Below are 24,625 nucleotides of genomic sequence, written 5' to 3'. Positions count from 1 at the left end.
TTTTTAAATTAGTAACGTTTTGCAGATTCTGCAAGGTATATGTAAATTCATGAGTACAACTGTATGTACGAACTTGGATCATTTTTCTGTGTCTGGCGAGCAAGTGTGTACGTTATCGTACTCGTATGTTATCCAGCTTACTGTGCCTCACTGGTGGGTCGGACACATTCCAACGCCTGCGTCATAAAATGAACATCTGGGGAAACTTCAGACTGGGAGAACTTTACATTGAGGGTAATACGCTTGCAGAGAACGCTATTGTTTCCTTCCTGCTTTGGCTCTGTGATCCAGGATAATTGACTGTGGAGTGCTTATGCGGTCTAGTGTGCTCAGGGCTAAATTTCCACTCCTGCCTCCACCTGTGGCTGTCCATTACAGACCCAGGACAGAAGATTTGCAAGTTTGCCTCCATCATGGCCAAGTTCCCCCACTGCACAGTTTTACACCCCTTTGGAATAAAATGTCTGGAGATCTGAAGGTGTGTTGTATGGAACTTGTCTAGACGGATAAAACTTTTTATATAGGCATCCACAGGTTTCTCTGCATTGGTACATTTGACAATTTCCCTCCCAATTACCTTTTAAAGAGAATGGAAAGTAAAGTGTGTGGCATTTTGAGCGTGTTACAAGGATTAGCCCGTTTTGCCAGGTGGCTGTAATGATGCCTATTAAAAGACAGAAAATCACACTCGTCTCTTGCTCGGCTGTTAAAGTGGTTGTTTAAGTTAAGGCAAATTACAGCTTTCCCAGCACCTCGTTGTCAGCATGTATATGTTCTCTTTTGCAGGAAGAGACGATGAACCGCTCATTAAACAAGCGCAATTTGGGCTAATGGGCGGCTTCTCTGAGCTACTGCTAATAAGTATGTGTCAGACAGGAAACTACAGAACAAAATGCTTTTGTACCATTTGCCAAATCCTCCGAGCCCTAGTCGAAGGGGTATTCAAATCAGTCGCTGCGTGCTTCACTGGCGTATCACTAGGAGTCAGCCTAGAAAAAATATTCCGTTAAAAACAATGTCTTGCTTTGTGGTCAGCTGTTTGTGTTTACGTCTCGAGAGATCTGTCTTCAGCCATGTATTGTGCCTTCTCAGAAATGCTTCCCCAGTCAAGATCAGGTCTTGTGCTCTTTTCAAACACATTTTAGTCCATCCATTTTAAAAACCATCATTTAAGCGATCGTGTTGATGTGGGATCTTGAGAATTCACGGAGCTTGATTCTTGATTTCCGTTCAAGTTCATTGTAATCGTAGATTGAAGTCATGGAGTTGTTGCTCCTCTGGAGGGATTTTGAGGTTTTTTTGTTTTACATGGGGAAATGCTGACAATGTGGTTGTAGCTGTTGTCTGTGTAACATTGTCTCTTGTGGCTTTTAGGGCCACGTCCTCCTTTTCCATGGGTTCCCCTTGTTTTCTTTCACTGTTGTGGGTGCAGATCGACCTAACTGTGGTTGTACCGTGCACATTCCACCAGTTGAATCTGTGCCACAGCCACAGAGGAACCCTGTACCCTGGTTTTTGATTGGTCAGGCTTTCAAACAGTGTAAGCCAGTGCATGATTTATTGTTTGCATTTACTTTGTTCTTGTACTATGTCAATTTGTATAGACGCCCACGAAACTTACGTTTTCTGTTTTTATAATTGCTAGCAAAATGCAGTTTCCAATACTAACAAAAATACAAGGATTAAACTGAGACCTTCTCAGGCTGTTAATGTGACCCCCTTGCCCTGTATGTTATATTTTGAATGCGTGTAGAATATATGAATGAGCTGTAATGCAGGGAGCTGCTTGTAATCTCAGCTGAAATATGTAGGACACCCGGAGGATGGATGGAGGAAAGTGGAACCTGCATGCTTTGATCCCACTAAAGAATCCAAATCCAAAGAAAATCATAGGCTTTGCCAAGCATACTTCTCTCCCTGGTTTTCTTTTTGCTTTTGCATTTGTCTTTGTTTCTTCTATTTGGAAATTGTTGGGCCTCCCTGTAAGTCGATTATTTTCCCGGTCCATAAAAATGGACGCACAAGATCTTCCATTGCCCTAGAGCAATGCGTGTAAATGAAAAATGTGAGTCGAATGCTTGTTGGCTGTAACGTTTTCACCCCCCATCATGAACTGCTCTATTTTCCAGCCTTCCTGATAGTTACAAGTGTGGGAAGTCTCTGGGACCAGTGGAGTCCCTACAGGAGCATCCCCAGCATCCGGACAAAATCCTCATCGGCTACAGCAGAGGCCTTGTTGTGCTCTGGGACTTCCAAAGCAGACATGTAGACAACCTCTTCCTTGGAAAGCAGGTGTGTGTAGGTGGAAAATCCTGACCGAATGTCACGAACATTTTAAAATGTTAACTTAAAATGACCTAACTGGTAATAAATGTTTGGGTGGACATAACGTTTTAATAACTTTCACCCCTGTACCTTTTTGAAAGTGATTTTGTTAGGATACCTCCTGTAGGGGTATCATTACTTAGCTGAGATTTCATCACAATCTGGTGTATACTTTGTTTGATTTTGTCACTGTGTGTGTGTGTGTGTGTGTGTGTGTGTGTGACCCCTACAGCAGTTGGAGAGCTTGGTCTGGGTCCGGTCTGGGAACAGCTTTGTCAGTTCCCATAGTGATGGTGGATATATGGTGTGGCCTGTTAGTAGCAGTGCCCTCTGCACCAATGAACCAGTCTCTTCCACTATCCCATATGGTGAGCCAACGCTCTTAGTTTGCTGCAAGTGGCTTGTTGTTATTAATGGTTGTACTATGTCCAGTCACTTTCTAAATAGTCTCCGTTCATCTAGCCATCCATTTTCCATACCGCTTCTCCTACACGAGGTTGCAGGGGAGCCTGGATCCTGTCCCAGGGAATTCTAAAGAGTCTATTTTATTTGTACTTGAGAAGCATGCACACACTGGATATAGTTACGTATCGTGTCAGTAGTTCTTGTGTCCAAATCAATTCTAAACCTTTGCACTGATGCAAGTCATTTCTGACGTTCGCAAGCTGCTACTCAAATTAGGCCCAAGACGAGTCCTATAATTGATGAATCAAGTCCTCTTGGTATCTTAATTGAGTTGTAGTGTAGATTGAGCTTGTTGAAGAAAGTTATTTGAATAGCTTATTTACACATCATAGGACGCCCAATTTGTAAAAGGATTCGAGTCCAAGTTAGTCAGACTTGAGGTCAAGTCCCCAATTTGAGTAATCGGCGATGTTCCTTTAAAGCCAGCCAGTGCTATAAATGAGAACACAGCCCATGTGGTGAGCATTCACTAGAAGATGTCCTGTATTAAGTAAAGACCCTTCTGTAAGCAATCCTGATTGGGTGTGCATATTTCTGGCATTGCATCACAAAGTGTAAATTGTTTTCATACAGTGGCGTTAAAGTTGGAATGATCTGGAAATGATGACTAAAGGGAAGAGTAAAAGGTTGACCACATAATTGCCTTAATGCTGAAATGTTTGTCTGACGGTTCAATTGTCGCCCTTTCTGTGTCGTTTGCAAAGAGGAGCTTCTATGCCACTGGTGACTCAGGCTGGTTTAAAATCCTAGATCTTATCTGTAATATCTACAGTGTAGATCTGAAAAGTAACAATTCCTTAGCAAATCATGCTTCCAGTGCTGTAACATTTGCACCTGGTAAATGTTGCATAATGCTTGCATCTGGGCTATAACGAGTCAACCTGGACTAAATACACACATGTTTGATCTCCTCTGGTAAAACCAGTTCAGGTCAAATGGTGCTTTTAACCATTGCTGTCAAAGAGGGTTGGTCAACCTCACAAAGTTTTAGCTCAAACATAATATTGCGGTAAAGTTCTTCTCCAGATGAATTCAAAGAGCTCGTATAAAACCCTGACTGAAATATAGCTGAGGGACAAATGACACACTAGTTGTGGTTTTACTGCTATTTTCCTGGTTAATTTCCACCCATGGGTTCATGATGATGTAGATTCTCATGTGAGTCAACCAGATGTTTGTTTTCGTACATTTAACATGTTCGTTCTCTCTCTCTCTCTCTCTCTCTCTCTCTCTCTCTGTCTCTCTCTCAGGCCCGTTTCCTTGCAAAGCTGTGAACAAGATCTTGTGGAGGACCACCCAGTCGGGGTGTGTGTCAGCTCTGGGCAGCAGTGGGTGAAAAGCGAAAGCTTCTATTCCTGCATGTTTTAGCCGTGCGTGTTTGACTCAGGAGGATATCCTCTGTGCACTGTGTTTTCTCTGCAGAGCTCCATTGGTGCTGTTTAGTGGCGGCATGCCTCGAGCCAGCTACGGGGACAGACACTGTTTAACAATACTGCAGGACAGCGCACACGTTACCCTGGACTTCACGTCGCGAGTCATTGACTTTTTCACCATCCACTGCACAGACAGAGACAAGGGTGTGTGTGGGTCAGCAGTTAACTGCAGTAGTTTTTAACGGGGAGCCACAATTCATTTACCTTTTGAATGCAAAGATTCACATTTCTTGAAATAGTAAAGCAGTTCATTCTTTTTGTTCTGAAATTCACACCATCCTAATGACTGCCGTGATTTTGAATTTTGATTCATGTCATGATATCTAGAGTTTGATGAGCCTTCAACCCTTGTTGTGCTCCTGGAGGAGGAGCTGGTGGTGATTGACCTTCAGACACCTGGCTGGCCCACCATTCCTGCCCCATACCTGGCACCTCTGCACTCCTCTGCCATCACATGCTCCTACCACATCTCCAATGTGCCAGCCAAGCTGTGGGAAAGGATGGTGAGAGCTGGGCAGCAGCAGTGCTCTCTGCAAACACGCACTGCGGTCAGTCTGCTCTAAAGTTTGTCATTTATTTATTTATTTATGTATTTATTTATTTATTTATTTATTGTGAGGATAAGCTTTTTCGTCACAGAAGCAAGAAGATCAGGGATCAGGGCCGCTCTGGTTGTTTTGTGGTTCCCGTTTTCTCATCATTTGTGGTTTCTCGTTCTCTTATTTGCAGCCATGAAGATATTTGCAGCAATACAATGGATGTGTTTGATCAGAGACAGCTGCAGTCTGAAACTGCTTACAGCAAAATTGTGTGTGTGTGTGTGTGTGTGTGTGTGTGTGTGTGTGTATATGTATATATATATATATATATATATATATATATATATATATATATATATACACACACACACACACATTTTTTATATATATAATAATGTTTGTTACTGCAACATCCAAGCTGTAAGCAATTTCAGACTGCATCTGTCTCTGATCAAACACATCCATTGTATTGCTGCTGCTATTGTAGTTATTAGATTTTTATATATCTATCTAATAGCTACAATCTGGTGTAGATATAGTTCTATTAAGGTTCAGACTACAGTATGCTCAGTCTGTAGTTCTTAAGTCAGACTCATTGAGGAGTTTAATTTAACAACCTTCGATAAAACACCAACTGGCAGAAGAGCATAAGCTTTTCATGTTTATTACATCTGAGAATGTAAATTATGTCAGACGGTGCTGTCTGATTCGAGATTGCTGATTCGTGAGGCTCGTAACAATATTTCTTGCTGTTTTTACAGAACTGGCCAATATGCGGAGGAAAGAACTTGGCACCTGATTCAAAACAGAAAGAGCTGCTGCTAACTGGGTTAGAGCTTTTTAATTTGATATCTTTTTTTTTTTTGACTTGAGGGTGGGCTCGATCAGGTTCAGTAGATTTGAGGATGTTCCGACGTTGCAGATGAAAAGTGGGAGTGACTTCTTGTTGTTTGTGTGTTAAGGCACGAGGATGGCACAATACGCTTCTGGGATGCCTCAGGAGTGGCACTCAGACCACTCTACAAGCTCAGCACAGCCAACATCTTCCAAACCGACTGTGATCACAACGACAGCCTGACCCAAGCCAACGAAGAGGAGTGGCCTCCATTCCAAAAGGTCAGCGTTTGTTCGCGCACATGTGGGTTCGATTTTTATTTATTGAATGAGACAGTTTTAATCAACTTAAAAAAATTTTTTTTTTTAAAGCTTTTGATTATAAACAGCTGTGTGAAGTTTTTCTGCCTTGGCTCTTTGCTCTGCTTGTCTTGATTTTCTATCTCCATCTTTTGCGCTTCCTCTGTCTGGTGAAGAAACTCTGAACCTCAGTCTGGAATGCTTTAGCGATATACACTGCAATAATATTTCCTTTTTTTTTTTTTATCACTCTAATTAAACGCAGACTGTCTGAGTCTTGAAATGTTCAGCGCTGAAGACCAAGCAAGCACGTTCCTGCCCTGGATGGCACAACTGCCCCGCTTGTTATTTTTATTTAATTCCTTTGTGTCAGCAGAGCCTGTTCTTGATGATTTAGAATAAAGGAATATAATTCATCTGGCTCTTGAACCTTTGGGGTTTAGTGCATATGTCTGGTTCGGCTTATAGAAAGTATGTGTTGTGTTTTTGAAGGTAAAAAGCATTTTTAAGTACTCTGTGATATGTAAGTCTGTACCATAGCAGGATATTATGTTGTGTGCTTTTCATTTATTTACAGGTGGGCTGCTTTGACCCATACAGTGATGACCCCAGGCTAGGAATCCAAAAGATCTGCCTGTGCAAATATAGTGGCAAGCTAGTGGTGGCCGGTACTGCGGGACAGGTAGACCTTCTTTTCATGAACCTTGCCCACCCCAGACCCTCCACCCCCCCGTGTACCAATCCCGTCTATGAGCTAAATATCTAACTTTTCACATTTGGATCAAGTATGTTGGGGAATGTTTCAGAACCCCTGAAGGATGTCTGAAGTATTTTATGTCTATCGTTCCTCCTTGCAGGTGATCGTGATGTACTTGTGTGACGAGAAATCTGATCACATGATTGACGTGGTCACCATGGACCTCCTCCAGGACCGGGAAGGTTTCACATGGAAGGGTCATGACCGGCTACCAGAGAAGTCTGGCTCTGTGGTGTTTGCTCCTGGATTCCAGCCTGTAGTCCTCGTGCAGTGCATGCCCCCTGCGGCGGTTACCGCGGTGACGCTGCATGCAGAGTGGAACCTTGTTGCTTTTGGCACCAGTCATGGCTTTGGTCTTTTCGACTACCATCGGCGTAGCCCTGTGCTGGCAAGGTAACACCACTACTGCAGCAACAGGGAAGACATTAAACATTTTCAAAGTTCAAAATTATTGTAAAGCTCTAAAAAAAAATTTTTAAAATCGTTGTTCAAACAGTTTTTGTTTGACATTTTTAAACAATGTTTCACCTTATTGCATTAATTTCCTGAACAAGCCATTCTTTCAAAACTTAATGATAAAGGTATGACGTTTTCAACCGGATAAAGAACTAAATCAGTAGATCACATCATATTTTTCATTACAGGTGTACACTACATCCCAATGACTCGCTGGCTATGGAGGGACCTCTCTCACGAGTGAAGTCCCTGAAGAAGTCACTCCGTCAGTCATTCAGGAGGATTCGCAAGAGTAGGGTGTCTGGGAAGAAGCGTGTTTTGGTCAGCAGTCCATCCAGTAAAGTGAGTGCTTTTCTGCCCCACCGTCAGTCTGATCCAACTCTGAGATCAGTTCACCATCAACAAAGAGAGCGAATTTATGAATGGATATTTTCCACTCAGTCTGGACAGGGGTCATCCATTTTCTTGACAGTTACTGTCTAAATATCATAACTATTTCATCTCCTGCAGAGAGTTCCTTCTCAATGCTTCATTGTTCATCAGCTAATTAACCCATCATGAGTTTCATCAACCGTGACGCGCAAACGCTGTTGTGTTGCTGCCTGATTCTGTCCATCTGGCTTCAGGTCCAGGAGGCTAATGCTCAGCTAGCCGAGCAGGATGCCGAGGTGACGCCGGTACAGAGGCGGATCGAGCCCCGTTCAGCTGATGATTCGTTATCTGGGGTGGTGCGCTGCCTCTGCTTCGCCGATACCTTCCTTCGAGACGGTATGAGCAAATCGGTATTACGCTCTGCAGATGGTGCATACAGTATCCACAGATTTCCACCCAAGGAAGGATCCTGTTCGATGTTTGAAGCACAATTTCCTCTTTCTGAAATCAGAATACTTTAAAGATTTCAGGACACCACTAATAGTATATTCTCTAAACAAACAAAAAAAAGCCTGATGAAGACTAAACATGATGAAGATTATCTGTACTGGATATTATTCACATTCAAACATGTATTTGCAGTTGAGAGTGTTAATGATTCGAGACATGATTCAAACTCGGTTGCAAAATGTGTATCTGCGTTTTAGTGCACAGCAACGTGCACAGTTCAACGACTTGAAATGTCCAAGTTGAATGTCCAAGTAACATTTCATTTTCATTATCTAAACAGGTCCGATTCTGCCATATTTTCAGAAACCCATAGCTATCGTTCCATTTGTGGTTGCATCATCTCCTCCTCGTGCTGCAACCCGTGCAGCCTTTGCGGTATGGGTTGCGTTCTCATTTTTACCGTCAGTGCCTGGTTCATCCACCTGAAGCCCGTGAATCGTCTGATGCAGTTTTGCAAACTCCGTCTCCATTAAAGTGGTGTTTGTGAAAGCCAGAAACTCTCCCAGCAGCCCAAGAGTCAGCTGTGAATAGTCCTTTTGGGTATGCGTTAAATTGTCCCTAGCCGTTATCTCCATATTTATCTCTAGCATAACAAGACCATCTGCCGTCACGCTCGGAACAATCGTTAACGGAGAAAATGCAAGTAAGTTGTTGTGTAGTGATGAGAGGGTACAGCTGTAAACGGAAGGATCGCTGTTACATTTATATGGCAGAATCCGACCTGTTTAGACACTGAGCATTAAACACCACATGGACTTTTTGTATTTTAAGTTTGGCAGACTTTGTGCATTGCTGTGCACAAAAATGCAAATACACATATTCTGCAGTTGAATTGAATTATGCGCACTCATAAGGGAAATGCAATCTTATTAACATTTGAATAAAGTCTGGAAAACGCTCTTATTGAAGACCACAGCGACTCACCCAAACTCATGTGTTTTACTGATTATGCTGGGGTTGGAACCGTGTCAGATCTTTGTCTGGACCACACACCCAAGCCGTTCTGTCTTCAACATCTGCACATCATTCCTTTAAATGAGGCACTTGCACAATCCAGGTCCAATGGCTGGGAATTGTACTCAAAGGAGGGATTTCGTAAAAAGCGTTATTGTTGGTTTAATGCAGTTAGTCGGTGTGATGTGTAATCGTTCTGAATTTACGGTGGTGTTTAATGGTTAAATTTATCGTATGTTTATACCGTCCCAGGTTGAGAAGTATATCTGGGAATGAGAATATATTATCTGGTGTAGTATTATAGTTCAAATGAGCGCACAGGGAGAGGTACTGATGTGGTAGAAGTAGATAATGACTTCCATTTCTCTGAAATTTTAGACTGTTCTACTCCGACTGGGTGAAATTGGAAGAGCTCGACACATACCTGAAGCTTTCACATGCTGATGAGTAATATTTTCCCTCCCTCACTCAGGAACGCACCATGGCCCTACCATGTGGGCTGGGACAAATTCGGGCAGTGTGTATGCTTACGCCCTGGACGTGCCCTCGCAGGAGAAGTTCTCAGAGCGGAGTGTAGAGGCTTTGCTGGGGAAAGAGATCCAACTCATGCACAGAGCTCCAGTTGTGTCCATTGTCGTGCTGGACGGCAGGGGAAACCCTCTGCCCGAGCCCTATGAGGAGTCAAGAGACCTGGCTAAAGCTCCTGATATGCAGGGTAGCCACTCGGTCCTGATTGCCTCCGAAGAACAGTTTAAGGTGAGAGTTGCAGGACATGGTGGGCTGCTGATCAGTGCAGATAGCCAGTGAAAATTCATTTTCTTTAGTTCTGAGTAGAGCAGTGAGACATTTTTTTTCTTCACATAGAAAGCACTTTGCCTTTGCAGAGTCATGATGGAGAACTATAACTGGGTATAATCTGGATTGGGGGGAAAAAAAACCCCTCGTTATTCTGTGTTTCCTATCTACGCAATAATCATTAGGTCTCAAAATTGTAGACTGGTATAATGGAGGTCCGTTAGTGCTGAAACAAAATGTATGCGAAATAAAATGTAAACTGAAAATGATTTCAGAGAGTTTGTGCCCCATGTAGACTGGTGTCCAGAAAGCCTTAGTGTTTGATCCTTTTGTCTTTTTGGTTAATACTTGTTGGTACCTATTAGTGCCGTAATACACATTATGAGAATGACTCCCAAGTCGTCCCATACTAATCCACCCACCATGAAAGATCTAAGTCAGGGGTGTCCAATCTTATCCGCAAAGGGTCTGTGTAGGTGCAGGTTTTCGTTCCAGTCAAACAGGAGCTGCACCTGATAGTCCATTGAAGGTTAAGATCAATTGATTTTAAACAGTCGGAATCAGGTGTGGCTCTTGCTTAGTTGGAATTAAAACCTGAACCCGTACCGGTCCTTTGCGGATAAGATTGGATACCCCCGATCTAGGTTTTTACTTGGATCTGATCATATCTGGCAGACAGCTCCTCATGGGTTGCATTTCATCACCTAAAGCTGCATCCTTGCAAGACAAACCTGCCATATTCTCTCTGGGGGGGAGGGGGGAGGTCCAAAACCTTTTGACGTATTGAATGATGCTTGGCAGATGGTTCTAACCATCACTCGGCCATGCAGCTTTCTCCTGTACAGCATCTAGAGGACACTACTGTTTCTCTCCAGGGACACACGTCAGATGCTTGTTCAGTACCTCATCATCTTGAGACATGCCTACTGTGACCCCCTCCTGGCTGGTGCTACTATAGCCACAAATACAGCTCTACTTCTACTACTTCCATGCCTCAGGCAGTGGAATTAACTTCCCTGTCTGTCTGAGCTTCTTCACACACAAGACTGAAGAACTGCAATCATGTACATTGTTCAGTAATCATGTCCCATTCATTGCAGGTGTTCACGCTGCCTAAAGTCAGCGCAAAGACCAAATTCAAGCTGACTGCGCATGAGGGCTGCCGTGTACGGAAGGTGGCTCTGGTGAACTTCTGCAGTGCTGCTTCTGAGGACTACTGTGAGAATGGCCTCGTGTGCCTGACCAACCTGGGGGACATCCACGTGTTCAGTGTGGCGGCGTTGAGGCCGCAAGTGCGATATGACTGCATCCGCAAGGAAGACATAAGCGGCATTGCGTCCTGCGTGTTCACCAAGACTGGGCAAGGTGATGAACTTAAACATACCCGGTACAGTTACATGGACAACAATAATCCGATATTAAGACTATACTCTGATTAAGAAACTAGCATGTAAACAGCTAGCTATTTATTTATTTAAATTTTATTTTATTACCTTAATCCGGCTAAAGTCATACTCGAAGTAAACACGAATGGAATTAAGACGTGTGGAGTATTCCTGTTTTAGTCGCATTATCGACGTGCGTTACAGACATGTACACATCTTAATCACACTAACATCACGTGGGAGTTTTCACCGCATTGTGCGACAGGACACGATCACACACGGCAGTGTGCAACCGTTTTACAGCAAACGAGAGCACGGCTGCGTCCCAAACCGCGTACGTACCTGCTATACAGTAGGAGAAATACATGTATCTCGGCGACTATATAGACGGTAAGTACGTGGTTTGGGACGCAGCCCGCGGCTTCGAGCAGTCGTCTATTTGCACGTACGGCATGACAAATTATTAACCGCACTTGAAGCTTTCATAAAATTCAAAATAAAAACACCCAAAACTGTATACGGTCCCATAACGCAGACCAACTGTATGTCGATACGTGAAATTCTGGAGGGACGTCGGACGGCGTGGCGTGAGGACGTAATGACCTGTGCGGTTAATCCATCTATGTTCTGTAACATGAAAGGAATATTATGAAAGCGACTCATGTAAACACCTTAATCACAATATTGTCTTATTCAGAATAAGGTCAGTAATTAGATTATTACTGAACGTGTAAACGTAGTCCGTGTCATCTCTCATGGGGTGTGTGTGCTGTAATTGTTGACTATCTTATTGTTGCCCAATGACAGGGTTTTATCTGATCTCGCCGTCTGAGTATAAACGGTTCTCTCTATCTGCACGGGTTATCACTGAACCTCAGTGTCGGGTGGACGTAGATCGACCTTACGAACCTTCTGAACACGAGTACGTCATCTAACGCTTGTATACACCGTTGTGTTATGTTTTTAATTATTTTAAAAAATAATAATTTTGTTGGGCAGAAGACCCAACTAGCATACTTCTGTTTGGTAATTCCCCATTATGCAATCCTTCCAGTTTGTGTATGCCAGTACTACCCCAGGCCAACGGCACATACAAGACCCAGTCACCTGGAGAAAGCAAATCTGCAGAACTTGCTGAAGGTGACTGACAAATCTCTTGGTACATAATGTGTAATGCTTCAAAATTGTGTGTGTGTGTGTGTGTGTGTGTGTGTGTGTGTGTGTGTGTGTGTGTGTGTGTGTGTGTGTGTGTGTGTGTGTGTGTGTGTGTGTGTGTGTGTGTGTGTGTGTGTGTGTGTGTGTGTGTGTGTGGCAATATGATGTCCAGAAATCAGGGTTGCTGGGTATGTTCATTGCATTAACTCAATTTTCTTTGTCGTACCTCTGTCCGTTTTCAGGCGTGTTTGATGAAATGCAGAGTGCGTTATCGTCTCCTGGCCTGGATTCTCCAAACAGCAGTGCTGATATCACGCTCGACACAACAGGAGAGCTCACGGTGGAAGATGTGAAAGATTTCCTAGTGTGAGTCCTTGGCTTACAGACAAGCTGGCAGACTCCGCTTATATGCTCACACATTATGATTTGTGTCGGTGCTAAAGCACAGTGGTTGTTGTGGGTTTGTTTTTTTTTGTTTTTTTTCTTTCTTTCCACTGTTCTATGTGTTGCTCTTAGGATTGCGTACTGTATCAGATCCACGTTTGTTTTTGTTTGTTGTAGGAGTGTGGATGAGGCTGAGAATAACCTGAGGAATATGAGCGAGGAGGATGGAAGGCTTCCTGGGATTCTTATCAACTGATCATTTTGACACCTGGAGGTGAGTTCTACTTAAAACTGAGGCCTCCTGCATTAGATCCTGCTGGTGAATACTGGATGGAGATGAGGGTGTATAATTGTATTTGGGTTGTAGGAGGGGATGTCAAGCAGGCGTATCAACCCTGACCGTACCCGAAAACTGTGTGACGTGTCTGCGTGCATGTGCACACTCGAGATCTACTCTGGGGATGGCGATTTGCTGCTATAGCGCATGAACAAACGTTTTTCCGTTTTGTTTGGCACGCCATTAAACAAAGCGTGCAGCTTCTTGCCATTTTCCCGTTTTGATAAATGAAATGCAACGCAGCTGTCGGGCCACACGTACGGAAACAGATGGCGGTTACAGGACCGACTGAAACAAAACCGCCTCGAACGCTGTATATCGTAACTGACTTTGACTTTACTTTAAGCCAGACTGGGTTATGTTCTCATCCCATCAGCATTAGCGTGGCTCCGTGTTCCAGACTGCGAGAGCTGGCACTCACGAGAGCATCTGCCTCTCATGTTCCTTCTGTCGCCTGACATACTACAGGCGTCTGCTCTCCTTGCTTTAAATCTCACAGACGGGTTTATTACTGCACATTTTAAAATTATTGACTTTTATTAAACATGGGGCATTCAGAAGTTTCTCCAGATTTTTAGATGGTGATTTGCAGTGTTTTTATTTCAACAAACAATTACAGGGAAAAACTGGGACTTGAATCTGAGCCCTAGTTTTACATTTCCTGAAGTTGGATTTTCCACCATGAAGAAAATATTGCTGTTTATGGGGAGACCAGCAGTCTGCCTCCTCCCTGTGGACATGTTAGAAAGTACAGCTGAAATGTGAAAAACTGCCACCTAAAGCGTTTCAGTCTTTTCAGAACGGTAGGAGGATCTTAACCGTCCATCAAACAAGGGGGCGGGCAGTAAACATCAAGGAGTGATTAATGACCCTTTTGAAAGCACACATTTTATAGTGGTCTGTTCAAGTAAGATGGTGGCACTCCGATGAGCATGCTGCTGCTTTTGATGCGGTCTCGGCCGAGCAAGATTACAGGAAATCACATTGTCCGAACGTTTACGTTGATGAATGCATGAATAAGCATGAGAAGATTTATTCCAACGTCCTCTGTGAAAAGTTTAAACTTGAAATGGCAGCCTAATTTTAAAATGTAATTAAAAGTGCTTCAATTCCATAGAAATCCTGTAAATGTGTATTAAACTACAGTCCCCTCCGAAACTATTGGAACGCCGAGGCCAATTCATTTGTTTGTGCTGTACACCAAAGACACAAATGTAAATGAATACAGTAAGACAATGAAACGATGTCATGTCTCTCTCCACTGACGGTTTGAATAAAATATTTAGAAGCGGCTTGATTTAAAAGGAACGACGCTTCCACCTTGCCATGAGAAATGCATTTAAATGAACAGATGCACTACAACTAACACGCTCCGTGATGAGCTCGTTTGAGAAGAGGGGGTGTGAGACGTGCTGTCCGCATGCCCACCGGTTTCCACCCCCATTTAATCACAGTGGAAGTGGGAGGGAAGTTTGGATGCTTCAGGGTTGGAGAGATTTTTTTTTTTTTTTTTTTTTTTCTCCTCCAAATTGCCGCACTCTGTTCCATCTGAAGTGGCTTTAAGATTGAAGTATAAGTGGGCCTTAAAAGCCTCTCAGTGGTTACATTTGAATGACTATTCTGTGTTTCCAGGGCTGATGGAGGAGAAGTGGTGGAAATTCCTTCATTATGTGCAATTGGACCTTGAGGAGGAGAATAACTTCAAGAGGCAGATGCGGCACTCTTCCCTTTTTACTCTTTGCCCTCGACGCTCATTTTCACCCGTTTCTTATTCTCAGTTGACAGATCTCTCCGTGTGCGAGGCTGTACACCAGTGCTTTGCAGCTCGAGAGCTGCTTAAGTGCATTAAGAAGGGTAGATCAGACGTTCCTGTCAGAATACTTGCACTGACCACATCTTCGGGGTTTTTTTTTTCTCTTTCCTATTGCGCACACATTCCTCTTTTCTTGTGTCATGATGCTACTTTGCTTGTCCTTTCACCGTGATTTGCCAGTAAGAGGCATGAAGTGAGTCTAAAATGTTTCTGTTGCTTCTCAACACGATCTATAATACTGTGATGGTTTCTTACAACAAATCAGGACGACATAGAAAAGTTCAGCTTATGGACCCTGTGGGTTTGATGGAATGTGGTGGTGTATCTTTTTCATGTCTCATGTAACCACTTGCCATTGTAAGTAATATTGACAATTAACTGTGAATTATAGTATTTGAAGGAGCATGGTGTCTAATCTTAGAAGTATTAATCATTAATTAGAGAGTATCGAGCTTTTGAGTTTTATTACTCGTGTATACTTGTAACCATATTAACGAAAAATGAAGGAACTAATAATTATGGTTTTCCATGTAACATATTTAATAGAATAATTTTATACTGGCTTTAACTTTTGTATTTTTTTTTTTTTTTTTTTAGAGTTAGGAAATGAAGGCTTTCTAACAACGTTTTGGGGTGATGGTTGGGCTGTGGGGTAACAGAATGTGGTTGAAGCAATCTCAAGTGAAACCAAAATGAAAGTACAAACGAGAAATTTGCAGTTTGGGTAAATCGAGGTTTTCAGTGTCGGTGGTTTTTAGAGTACGAAAACGTTTGGCTTTTTTCGTATACTGTCTTTTAGAAATGAAACATCACATTTTCAGTACATTGCAGAGTAACGGCTAGAACTTGTTGAATTTACCCTGCCCTCATGTTTTCCCAGTGGAATTCATCAACCTGTTTTTAAAAAACATCAAAGGGACCTCACTGATCTAGTTGTTCAATTAATCTTTCTCTCTGTATATTTTTCTTTACTATAATGTTACACCTGACACCTAGCCTGTGAATTTGTATTTAATTTTTCTTGTGTAGAAATGTAACTGTAGATAAGACCATGCTAATGAACAATGTTAATAAAGTATTTACTCATTTTAATTGCTTTTTGTCCTCTGATCTAATGCACATCACATTCTAATGTGTAAAATGCCATCAAAGCATAAGTTTTAACATTTGTCATTAAAAGCACAAATGCTATTTAACTTATTGTAGTTCTACAGTCCGGGCTTTAGTATTAGTACTGAGGCATATGTCACCCCCTGCTGGGAGCTGATGGCTCTTCTCTTCGTCACATTTTACATTTACAAGGGAATGGCCCGGGACGGTACGGGTAGGGTCAGGTCGGTTTCTTAGTTCTATTAACAGACCTGTACCGTACCGGCCTGACACGTACCAACCTGACCTGTCCTAGCTGGTTCCCTTGTAAATGTAAAATGTAAAGAAGAGAAGAGCCATCTTAGGATTTTTTTTTTTAAATTTAAAAAAATAAATAAATAAAAAAATTGGTCACGGACGTCCACAGAAGCACAGTGAATTTTCTAAATTCGTACATCGGTTCCACATGATTTGAATTGAGTTCTTCGACATAATTTGTAAATATATTTTATGTTTATTGCAAAATATTAAGGTTTATAATATTTAAGCAGTTTGAGTGTGTAGGAACGCTGACTCGATTAGGTCGTTCTTAGTGCTTCATGGGAGTGAGCGTTCGCTGCACCACGATTTTATTTGATTTAAATGAAAAGGGTTTTTTTTGTTTTTTTTTACACACAAATCGGCACTTTCAAAAGAAACAAGGTTTATTTAATAAAGGTAAAGTTAAAACAAGTTTTTAAGTACACTGTCAAGTTTTGAAACACTTGCTTATTCAAAATATATATTTTTTTTACATTTTAGAATATTACCATCAGCAAAGTTACTGTATGAAATAAAACAAATCTTTAATGTAGGAATGAACTACAATCCCAAATTGTCATGTTTGTTTTTTTTTTCTTCAGCAAATCTAAACGGGATACATAGGCTAATGTACAAGTTATTGAAAGTCTGGAAACGATCTGCTACATGCCAATGTGTCCACCCTGACGCTCAACCACGGCTGGAAGAACTTTAAACGGACTGTTGATGGAATTATCGCATGCCGTTTCTGTCAGTTCCTCAAGTCAGACCGGGCGCACGGTGGCTTAGTGGTTAGCATCTTCGCCTCACACCTCCAGGGTCGGGGGTTCGAGTCTCATCATGTGTGGAGTTTGCATGTTCTCCCCGTGCTGCGGGGGTTTCCTCCTCCAGTCCAAAGACATGCATGGTAGGCTGATTGGCGTGTCCGTAGTGTATGTGATTGTGCCCGGTGATAGATTGGCACCCTGTCCAGGGTGTACCCCTCCTTGTGCCCGATGCTCCCTGGGATAGGCTCCAGGTTCCCCGTGACCCTGAAGAGGATAAGTGGTATAGAAGATGGATGGATGAATGGACCAAGTCAGACTTTGTTGTCGGTTGAGCCTTCTACAAAAGTTACTGTCATTCATACGATTACAGGGTTTTTTTTTTTTTTTTCACTATTTAACTGTCGTTTAATTTTAAGAATCGAATAGTTTGCATATATAAAATTACTTTATTTACAAGTGTCATGTTTGTGATTTATTATTTTTTTTTAAGGTTGTCAGTCATTTATCACAGCTTCTGACCAGCAAATCAAAACAGACTTGTGATTTGATGACATCATGCTTCAGGATCCTGTTTCCTTTGACGCGTATTTTTAATGGCCACATCTGTATGTTTAATCCTCTATGCTACCTCTGCTAGATTTATTTACACACATAGCTTTATTATTTAAAAAAAAAAAAAAAAACAACCCTCTGACTCACAATTACAAATGTACTTTAATATAGAATCACATTAAATGACAGACTTCTAGTGGTTAAGCAAAGTTGCTCAATTTAAACTAGCCCTGCAATCACTGACTTTTAAAGATACTTTAGAAGAACAGATTCACAATATTCCCATGCAGTGGATTTCATTAGTTTTTAACTTCCAGTCCAGAAGTAGATTCTGCCCCTTTTTACTAACAACCCCCCATGGGGTGTCATTTCGGCTGCTTTTTTTTTTTTATTATTGCAGTTTGTCTCACAAGCAACAGCGTTCTCAGACAGATTACAAACTGTGAAGTGGCACTCTGGAAGTGATTCAACTTCTTAGAAAAATAAATGCTTAAAATCTACAATGGGTTTGAAGAAAAAATTGTCCCCCTCTCCCAGACACTGCAGCGTTTCAACTGTTCAAAAACTTTTACATCACATCACGTCATCCTCCTCCTCCTCCTCTTCATCTTCCTCTCCATCAAAGTACTTTTCTTCAGCATCACGACTTAAAATGTCCAGGTTATCATAATCTGGGTTCTCATCCACTTCACTGCAATATATAAAATAACACTTTCATCATGTGAAAGAATTGTCTACATAATGTATTTTCTATATAAAAAAAAAAGAGAATTTTCTTTTCTTTTTTTAGTTATATTAAGAACTTCCCATAAGACAGATTAATATCTGAAAAACTAATATGATGTTTCTCTAATATGGCAGTGCAGGGGAACACTTAACTCTAAAGAAACTATATGAACATTAAAAAAATAGAGCTTAGACATTTTGTTCAGCGAATTCTTACGGTCGTTAGATCACTTCCACACCTGCCTCGAGACATCAATGCAGAAATCCAAGTGGCTGTTATTGAGTGTACTGAGGGACAGAATGATGGAGGTGAAATTAACCTGTAGTTAAACTCTTTATCTTTGCCCTCTAAGAAGCGTTGGTGCATTTGACTCAGAAACTCCTCTCTCAGCAGGGCTTTCTCTTCTGCTGTCGGTTCCCAGTCTGCATGTGTAGGCTCCTCTTCACCTACGGAGTAAAAAAAAACAAAAAACAAAAAACAAAACACAATCAGCAGGAAAATTTATTATTCCGTCCATCCATACCGCTTATCCCCTACACAGGGGCTCGGGGGAGCCTGGAACCTATCCCAGGGAACTTGGGGTACAAGACAGGGTGCCAACCTGTCGCAAGGCCCAATCACACACACATTCAGCCTACAGAGCACTGGACTGGTGGAGGAAACCCCCGAAGCACGGGGAGAACATGCAAGCTCCGTGCACACAGGGTTTAGGCAGAAATTGAACCCCCAACCCTGGAGGTGTGAAGCAAACATGCTAATCATTACGTCCCCCCAAATATTCATAGTTCCCAGGTCAAATCCTTAAGGACCCTTAAATAGGCGGTGGGAGTGTTTCTTCTTCTACGCAGGCTATAGCACACAAATGTCTGGGTATTTTATTCTGCACTGCATTAATGCAGCAGTTGTTGAGAATGTTGTAAAGTTGTACCGGACTACACCATATAGTCATGACTACTGTGCAACATGGCTATTCATGCTAAGTGGTGTCAAGATACCAACATGTGGCATGACTTCAGCAGCAGACCGAACAAACCATGACAATATTAGCTAACAATATTGATCAGGAATTATCTGTACGTGTACGCCATCTCTACTGCACTAAAGCAACAAAATGTGTGTCAAAACAGCTGGCTTGAAATAACTAACATTTTACAGGTCGACATGTCAACCTGTCTGTGAGGGTTGTTTTGGCCATGGCATGCCCCCTAGTGGAAATATCTTTTCATCCCCCAGTTAGTTAATATACCACTGGCCTCACCGTCCTCCTCCTCCTGATCGGCACAGTTCTCTCGGTCCTGTTCCTCCTGCAGGCGTTTCTGGAGCTCTTTTTCCTGGTAAGAGTTGATGAGCAGATCAGACAGACCTGTCGGACCTTTCTGCATAGATTCTTCAGAGCGCTTCAGGATCTCCTCCTCACTCAGGTACTGACCAATGTACTGCTCGTACAGAAGAGGCTCTCGAAAACGCATCTGCTCCTCGCTGAAGTACTGGCCCTCTTTGGAAAGGCAAAAAAAGAAGAAGAAGAAAAGCTCAGTTATATTGATATAATAAAATCTCTTATAAAGAGTCAGCTAGATTTCTACTCATTCACCTGTCTGTCCTCCATCACTTTCATTCCTTCATTTTGTTTAATATTTTTTACATTGTGCAAGTTTAAGTTTGTGTAAGTTTGTATTTGATCTGTTTTGTTGTTGTTATTATTATTATTAATAATAACAGGGCCTATTAATAAAGTTGATACACTTTCAAATGACACATGATGACATTTTGTAGTACTTTTCGCAATATAAATGAACAAAAAACAGACCAGTCACATGGAAAAAGTAAGTACACCCCTACATTAATCACACCTTCACATACATAAAATGAGAATCAAGTGTTGAAGTTTGGGTTCCAGTGATTAGAACCTGATTAGGGAGTGCACGTGGAACCGGTCTTATTTATAACCCTCTCATATCTAGTGTCTGGTGTTCCCTTTGTTATTGAGGTGTGTGGTGTCATCATGTCAAGATCTAAAAAGTTCTGTAAGGCCTTCAGGCTGTGGATGCCTAGGAGTCTGGCAAGGGATTTAAAAAATGAGGAAATGAGGAAACAAGGATTTAACAAGGATTTAACAAGTGGTGCAGATTTCAAACGGCTGCCAATTTGTCCAGGACGGGCCGTCCCAGCAAATTCAGCCCAAGAGCAGACCGTCTGATGCAAAAAGAAGTCTCCAAGAACCCCAAAATTTCCTCACAGGATCTGCTAGTAAGTCTTGTAACTGTTGGTGTCAAAGTACATGCTTCTACAATCAGAAAGAAATTGCGCAAATTTGTCCTGCGTGGGAGGCGTGCCAGGAAAAAGCCTTTGCAACACTACAGTTTGCCAATGAGCATATAAGCAAAGACCAGGCCTTTTGGAATAATGTTCTCTGGACAGACAGAAAGAGATGGTTGGCCACCGTAACAGGAGACGTGCTTAGTGCAGACCAAAGACAGCTTGTCAGGAGAAGCACCTCATACCAACTGTGAAGCACGGTGGTGGAAATGTTATGGTTTGGGGTCATTTTTTCATATGACTGTAAACTTGACAGTAAGCTTTTACTTTAGAAACAAAAACTACTGTATTAGAATGAGCACAAAAATATAAACCTTTATGGTGCGTTGCAGCCGTAATTACATTCTAGAAAATGAAACAACCGTATGACCAATCAGAATCGGGACTTCATCAGCGATATGGTATATTATTGTATAACGTTTACAATATTAGTGATTGGCCGATAGTTATGCATGAGCCAGAACACAATGGATGAGCTTTAGCCAAAAAAAAAGGCTTTGAATTTTTAAACAGTGAAAGGATAACACGGGCAAACTCAAAAATCACCACACACACCCTTCTGAAGTGCTCGGAGAGCTGCGTAGCGATGGTTGCGCACCCTCGTCTTGTTGGCCGAACTCGACGCCTGTTTCTGAACTTCTGTACAGTAATACTGCGTTCGACAGTCACTGCTCACGTGTGAGAAGGCCTCCATATGCTCCGGTTTCAAATGAGTGTGATAACGCTCAAGAAAGACTACCGGCTTGGTATTATACTGTTCCATCAACAACTGCTTTTTCTCCTCCACAGTAAGGTCTGGTTCTCCCAGCTGCTGGCTCTTTACTGGACTCCCACTGACCACTATGGCTGATATCATGGCATCCAGAGTGCTAGAACCTTTATCCTGAATCTGGAGAGAGGGGGCGGGGGGGGGAGGAGGGAGAGAGAGAGAGAGAGAGAAACAGGTACATTCATTTTGCTCAGTGGTAGCTTTGTACCATTACAGATATTTCATTGTTGGTTTTAAAAAGGTTCTCACGTGGGCAGTGGGGTTTGAGGGCTCACTGGCATGCTGGTCCATCTCATCCTCATCCTCTGTTCCAGCAATGTGTGGCTCGTAGGGTGCAGGACTGGCAGGTTCGATGCATGAATCGATTTCGCCCCACATTTCTGGTGCCGAGTGTAAACTGTTATTGTAGAAATCACATTTAATCGGTTTCGTAAACTAATGTTAGCTATGTTGTGAATTTTTTGTCTACGCAATATAAAGGATGGCCCTTTCAGTTTTACACGATGTTAGCTAACCAAATTACACCGTCGTTGTCATAATAATGTCATAGTTTTGTTGTAGTGAAACTCCTGGATACGTCGTAGCAATGTACTGTATCTTCACGAGGTCACGCTGTGGAAACATACCTTTAGTAGGTGTATGGTGGTAACCAGTATGCAACATCATTACCAACTGGTTATTTTGTTGGCCAACTACTTGAGTAACTCCATGATTGCGATGCCATTTAGCACTTAATGCCACTGTTAGCCTATCTCAGGCAACAAACTCTTTATATAAGGTTTTTTGTTGATAATGGGTGCATTTTTCTCCGAAATGAGTAACACAGTTGGAACCCCCCCCACAAGGTTGTGTTTTTAAGTATAGAATTAACAAAAGCACAAAAGACCAGTAGTCAACCAGCATCCATACGAATGGCATGAGGACATTACGAACATTCCAAAGATTTGCTTCAAATGATTTGTTTTAAACGAATAATGTACTTTCTATATATAATTTAGGTAACCGGGTTGTACATTTAAAGTGACCCTGTCCATCAACAGAACATCGACAGTGAAAATAGAAATGAGAGAGTGTCATTTTCTTCTTCCATTAATCTTCAGAATATTCAGAAGATGCAACGTCCTGTTGATCATGTGACTTTTGGAACATTCCAAATACGTCATGGGGTGAATGTGTTCAGGTCGTAAACTTGCGTGAACGTTGTCGGAGTCTAAAATGTAAATATTTCATAACCAATACCGGCTGGAAAGGATGTCTCAATCATTATATTTCAAGGTGAAGTATACCGTAGTAATAATGGTCTGTAACAGGTAACACTTTGTTTGCTCTATATGTCCAAAGCTTTGTGGACACGTGACCATCACATCCATATGTGCTTCTGTATTTAACTGCTGTTAGAAGAAGCTCCACTATTCCGGGAAGGCTTTCCCATAGATTTTGGAGCGCTGTTGTGGGGATTTGTGTTCATTCAGATACAAGAGCACAAGAGATTGGGCATTGATGTTCATCAAGAACATGAACTCGGTGTTCCAGTGCATCCCAAAGGTGTTCAGTAGGGTTGAGGTCAGCTTTCTGTGCAGGATACTCGAGTTCTTCCCGTCCAACCTTCTCAAACCATGTCTTCATGGAGGTCACTTTGTGTACAGTCCCAGTGAAGGGAAATGGTAATTCTACAGCATACAAAGACATCATATACAACTGTGTGCTTCCCACTTGGTGGAAGAACCACATATGGGTGTGATGGTCAGGTGTCCACAAACTTTTGCCAATATCGTGTAGATCTTATTAGCATCAAGTTATTTATCTGAAACATGCACACTTGTAAATGTAATACCAGAGGGACACAAATATTGGAGCACCCCATCAACCTAATGCTATGTGTAGCACTCATTTTACTAAAACCAATACAAGTCGCTAGATAGTTTCTAGAACATGCCGCTATACCTCACACTTTCCCGCATAAGCTAAGGACACGCTTTTAGGTTTAAACAGAAAAGAGATTTTACCTTTTGTAAGGGACAAACCAGGACTGTTTGCATGCATGTACACCGCAGGCTCGGTGGAGGTGGCTAACTAAACTTGCTAGCCATTTCTGAAAACATCAACCCTAACCACTAAACATACACATTATTATTATTATTATTATTATTATTATTATTATTATTATTATTATTATTATATTTATTTATTTATTTTTTTAAAAATCAGTTTGATGAAATACCGCCTTTGCTGGATCAAAAATAAAAAAATAACTCCCTCACAGATTAGCAAAGAGAAACTTCTCTGGCTTTATCCTCATTGCCTCATCACTCCCTGTATAAGTGCACTACATTGAGTAGAACTCTGCTTGTAGTCTACAGCTTTTACTCCCTATGTAGTGCCTTCTGTTCAGTTTGGGACTGTGCGCCATGTTTTATCTTCCCCTTGAAACCTCGGTATGCCGAGACGTTCCTTTTCAGCGTCTAGTTTCCAGCAGATGGCATCGAAACCCCAGGATTAAAAAAAAAAAAAAAAAAAAACCCACTGGAAGCAGGTTTTTGAAACTTTTACTTTTAAATGAGAATAAGATTGTGGATGACTATTCAAACTTTGAGCTCGCCCTTCTATTCACTGTACTGTTATTATATTAGATGTTATAATTAATAGAAATGGATGTGGAAAGATTGTATATTATTATTCATGTTATTATCAATCCTTCCATTTCTCATACTGCTTCTCATACACAGGGTCGTGGAGGAGCTTGGAGCCTATCCCAGGAAATCCGGGGAACAAGGCAAGGGACAGGGTGCCAATCCATTGCAGGGCACAATCACACACATATTCACACACTATGGAGAATTTAGAAATGCTAATTAGCCTACAGAGCATGTCTTTGGACTAGGGGAGGAAACCATAGTACCTGGAGGAAACCCTCAAAGAACCAGGAGAACATGCAAACAGAGATTTGAACCGCCACCGTTCCACTGTGCCCCTATTATTATTATTATTATTATTATTATTATTATTATTATTATTATTATTATTATTGTTTCAATTCAGTTTTATTCGTATAGCACTTTTAACAAGGCATATTGTCCGAAAGCAGCTTTACAGAAATATATAAATCCAGAATAAAGATTTTAAATGTATGGATTTGTCTCTAATGAGAAAGCCAGAGGCAACAGTGGTGAGGAAAAACTCCCTGAGACGATATGAGGAAGAAACCATGAGAGGAACCAGACTCAAAAGGGAACCCGTCCTCATCTGGGTGACACTGAGTAGTACGATTATAAATAATTCCCTTCTATAAAT

General features: G+C 41.8%; 2 protein-coding genes across 6 annotated transcripts in view; one reads left to right on the top strand and one right to left on the bottom strand.

Moving 5' to 3' along the window:
• llgl1 (LLGL scribble cell polarity complex component 1) overlaps positions 1-15,906 on the top strand; it is a 33,372-nt gene extending 17,466 nt beyond the window's left edge. Inside the window, exons 6-23 of the mRNA XM_017455084.3 lie at positions 2,130-2,292; positions 2,558-2,693; positions 4,041-4,095; positions 4,213-4,367; positions 4,551-4,771; positions 5,524-5,591; positions 5,725-5,878; positions 6,474-6,578; positions 6,754-7,046; positions 7,298-7,451; positions 7,736-7,877; positions 9,418-9,701; positions 10,841-11,105; positions 11,933-12,047; positions 12,180-12,265; positions 12,523-12,646; positions 12,842-12,938; positions 14,634-15,906. Coding sequence (XP_017310573.1) covers positions 2,130-2,292; positions 2,558-2,693; positions 4,041-4,095; positions 4,213-4,367; positions 4,551-4,771; positions 5,524-5,591; positions 5,725-5,878; positions 6,474-6,578; positions 6,754-7,046; positions 7,298-7,451; positions 7,736-7,877; positions 9,418-9,701; positions 10,841-11,105; positions 11,933-12,047; positions 12,180-12,265; positions 12,523-12,646; positions 12,842-12,920 — 2,599 coding nt within the window. The 3' untranslated portion in view covers positions 12,921-12,938; positions 14,634-15,906. The remainder of the gene's footprint in view (positions 1-2,129; positions 2,293-2,557; positions 2,694-4,040; positions 4,096-4,212; positions 4,368-4,550; positions 4,772-5,523; positions 5,592-5,724; positions 5,879-6,473; positions 6,579-6,753; positions 7,047-7,297; positions 7,452-7,735; positions 7,878-9,417; positions 9,702-10,840; positions 11,106-11,932; positions 12,048-12,179; positions 12,266-12,522; positions 12,647-12,841; positions 12,939-14,633) is intronic.
• A 722-nt stretch (positions 15,907-16,628) lies between these two features.
• On the bottom strand, positions 16,629-23,673 carry ccdc97 (coiled-coil domain containing 97). 5 transcript variants are annotated; one of them, XM_053675299.1, is made up of 7 exons: positions 23,341-23,673; positions 21,584-21,714; positions 21,121-21,454; positions 19,508-19,744; positions 18,488-18,695; positions 18,095-18,213; positions 16,629-17,234 (listed from the first exon to the last, which is right to left on the bottom strand). In XM_053675299.1, exons 1-6 carry the CDS (start codon positions 23,375-23,377, stop codon positions 18,096-18,098), a joined length of 1,065 nt encoding a protein of 354 aa, XP_053531274.1. In that variant the 5' UTR covers positions 23,378-23,673; the 3' UTR covers positions 16,629-17,234; position 18,095. The 5 variants fall into 5 exon arrangements, with proteins under 5 accessions (XP_053531274.1, XP_053531275.1, XP_017310781.1 ...); XM_053675300.1 differs by having other exon boundaries at positions 16,636-17,234; positions 18,569-18,695; positions 23,341-23,646; XM_017455292.3 differs by lacking the exon at positions 16,629-17,234 and having other exon boundaries at positions 17,666-18,213; positions 23,341-23,448; positions 23,556-23,658.
• Positions 23,674-24,625: the final 952 nt, after the last annotated feature.

The sequence above is a fragment of the Ictalurus punctatus genome, chromosome 24 (assembly GCF_001660625.3).
Source record: "Ictalurus punctatus breed USDA103 chromosome 24, Coco_2.0, whole genome shotgun sequence".
Lineage (NCBI taxonomy): Eukaryota > Metazoa > Chordata > Actinopteri > Siluriformes > Ictaluridae > Ictalurus > Ictalurus punctatus.
The sequence above is the reverse complement of the archived record's forward strand: the minus strand, read 5'-3'. Positions and strand labels throughout refer to the sequence as shown.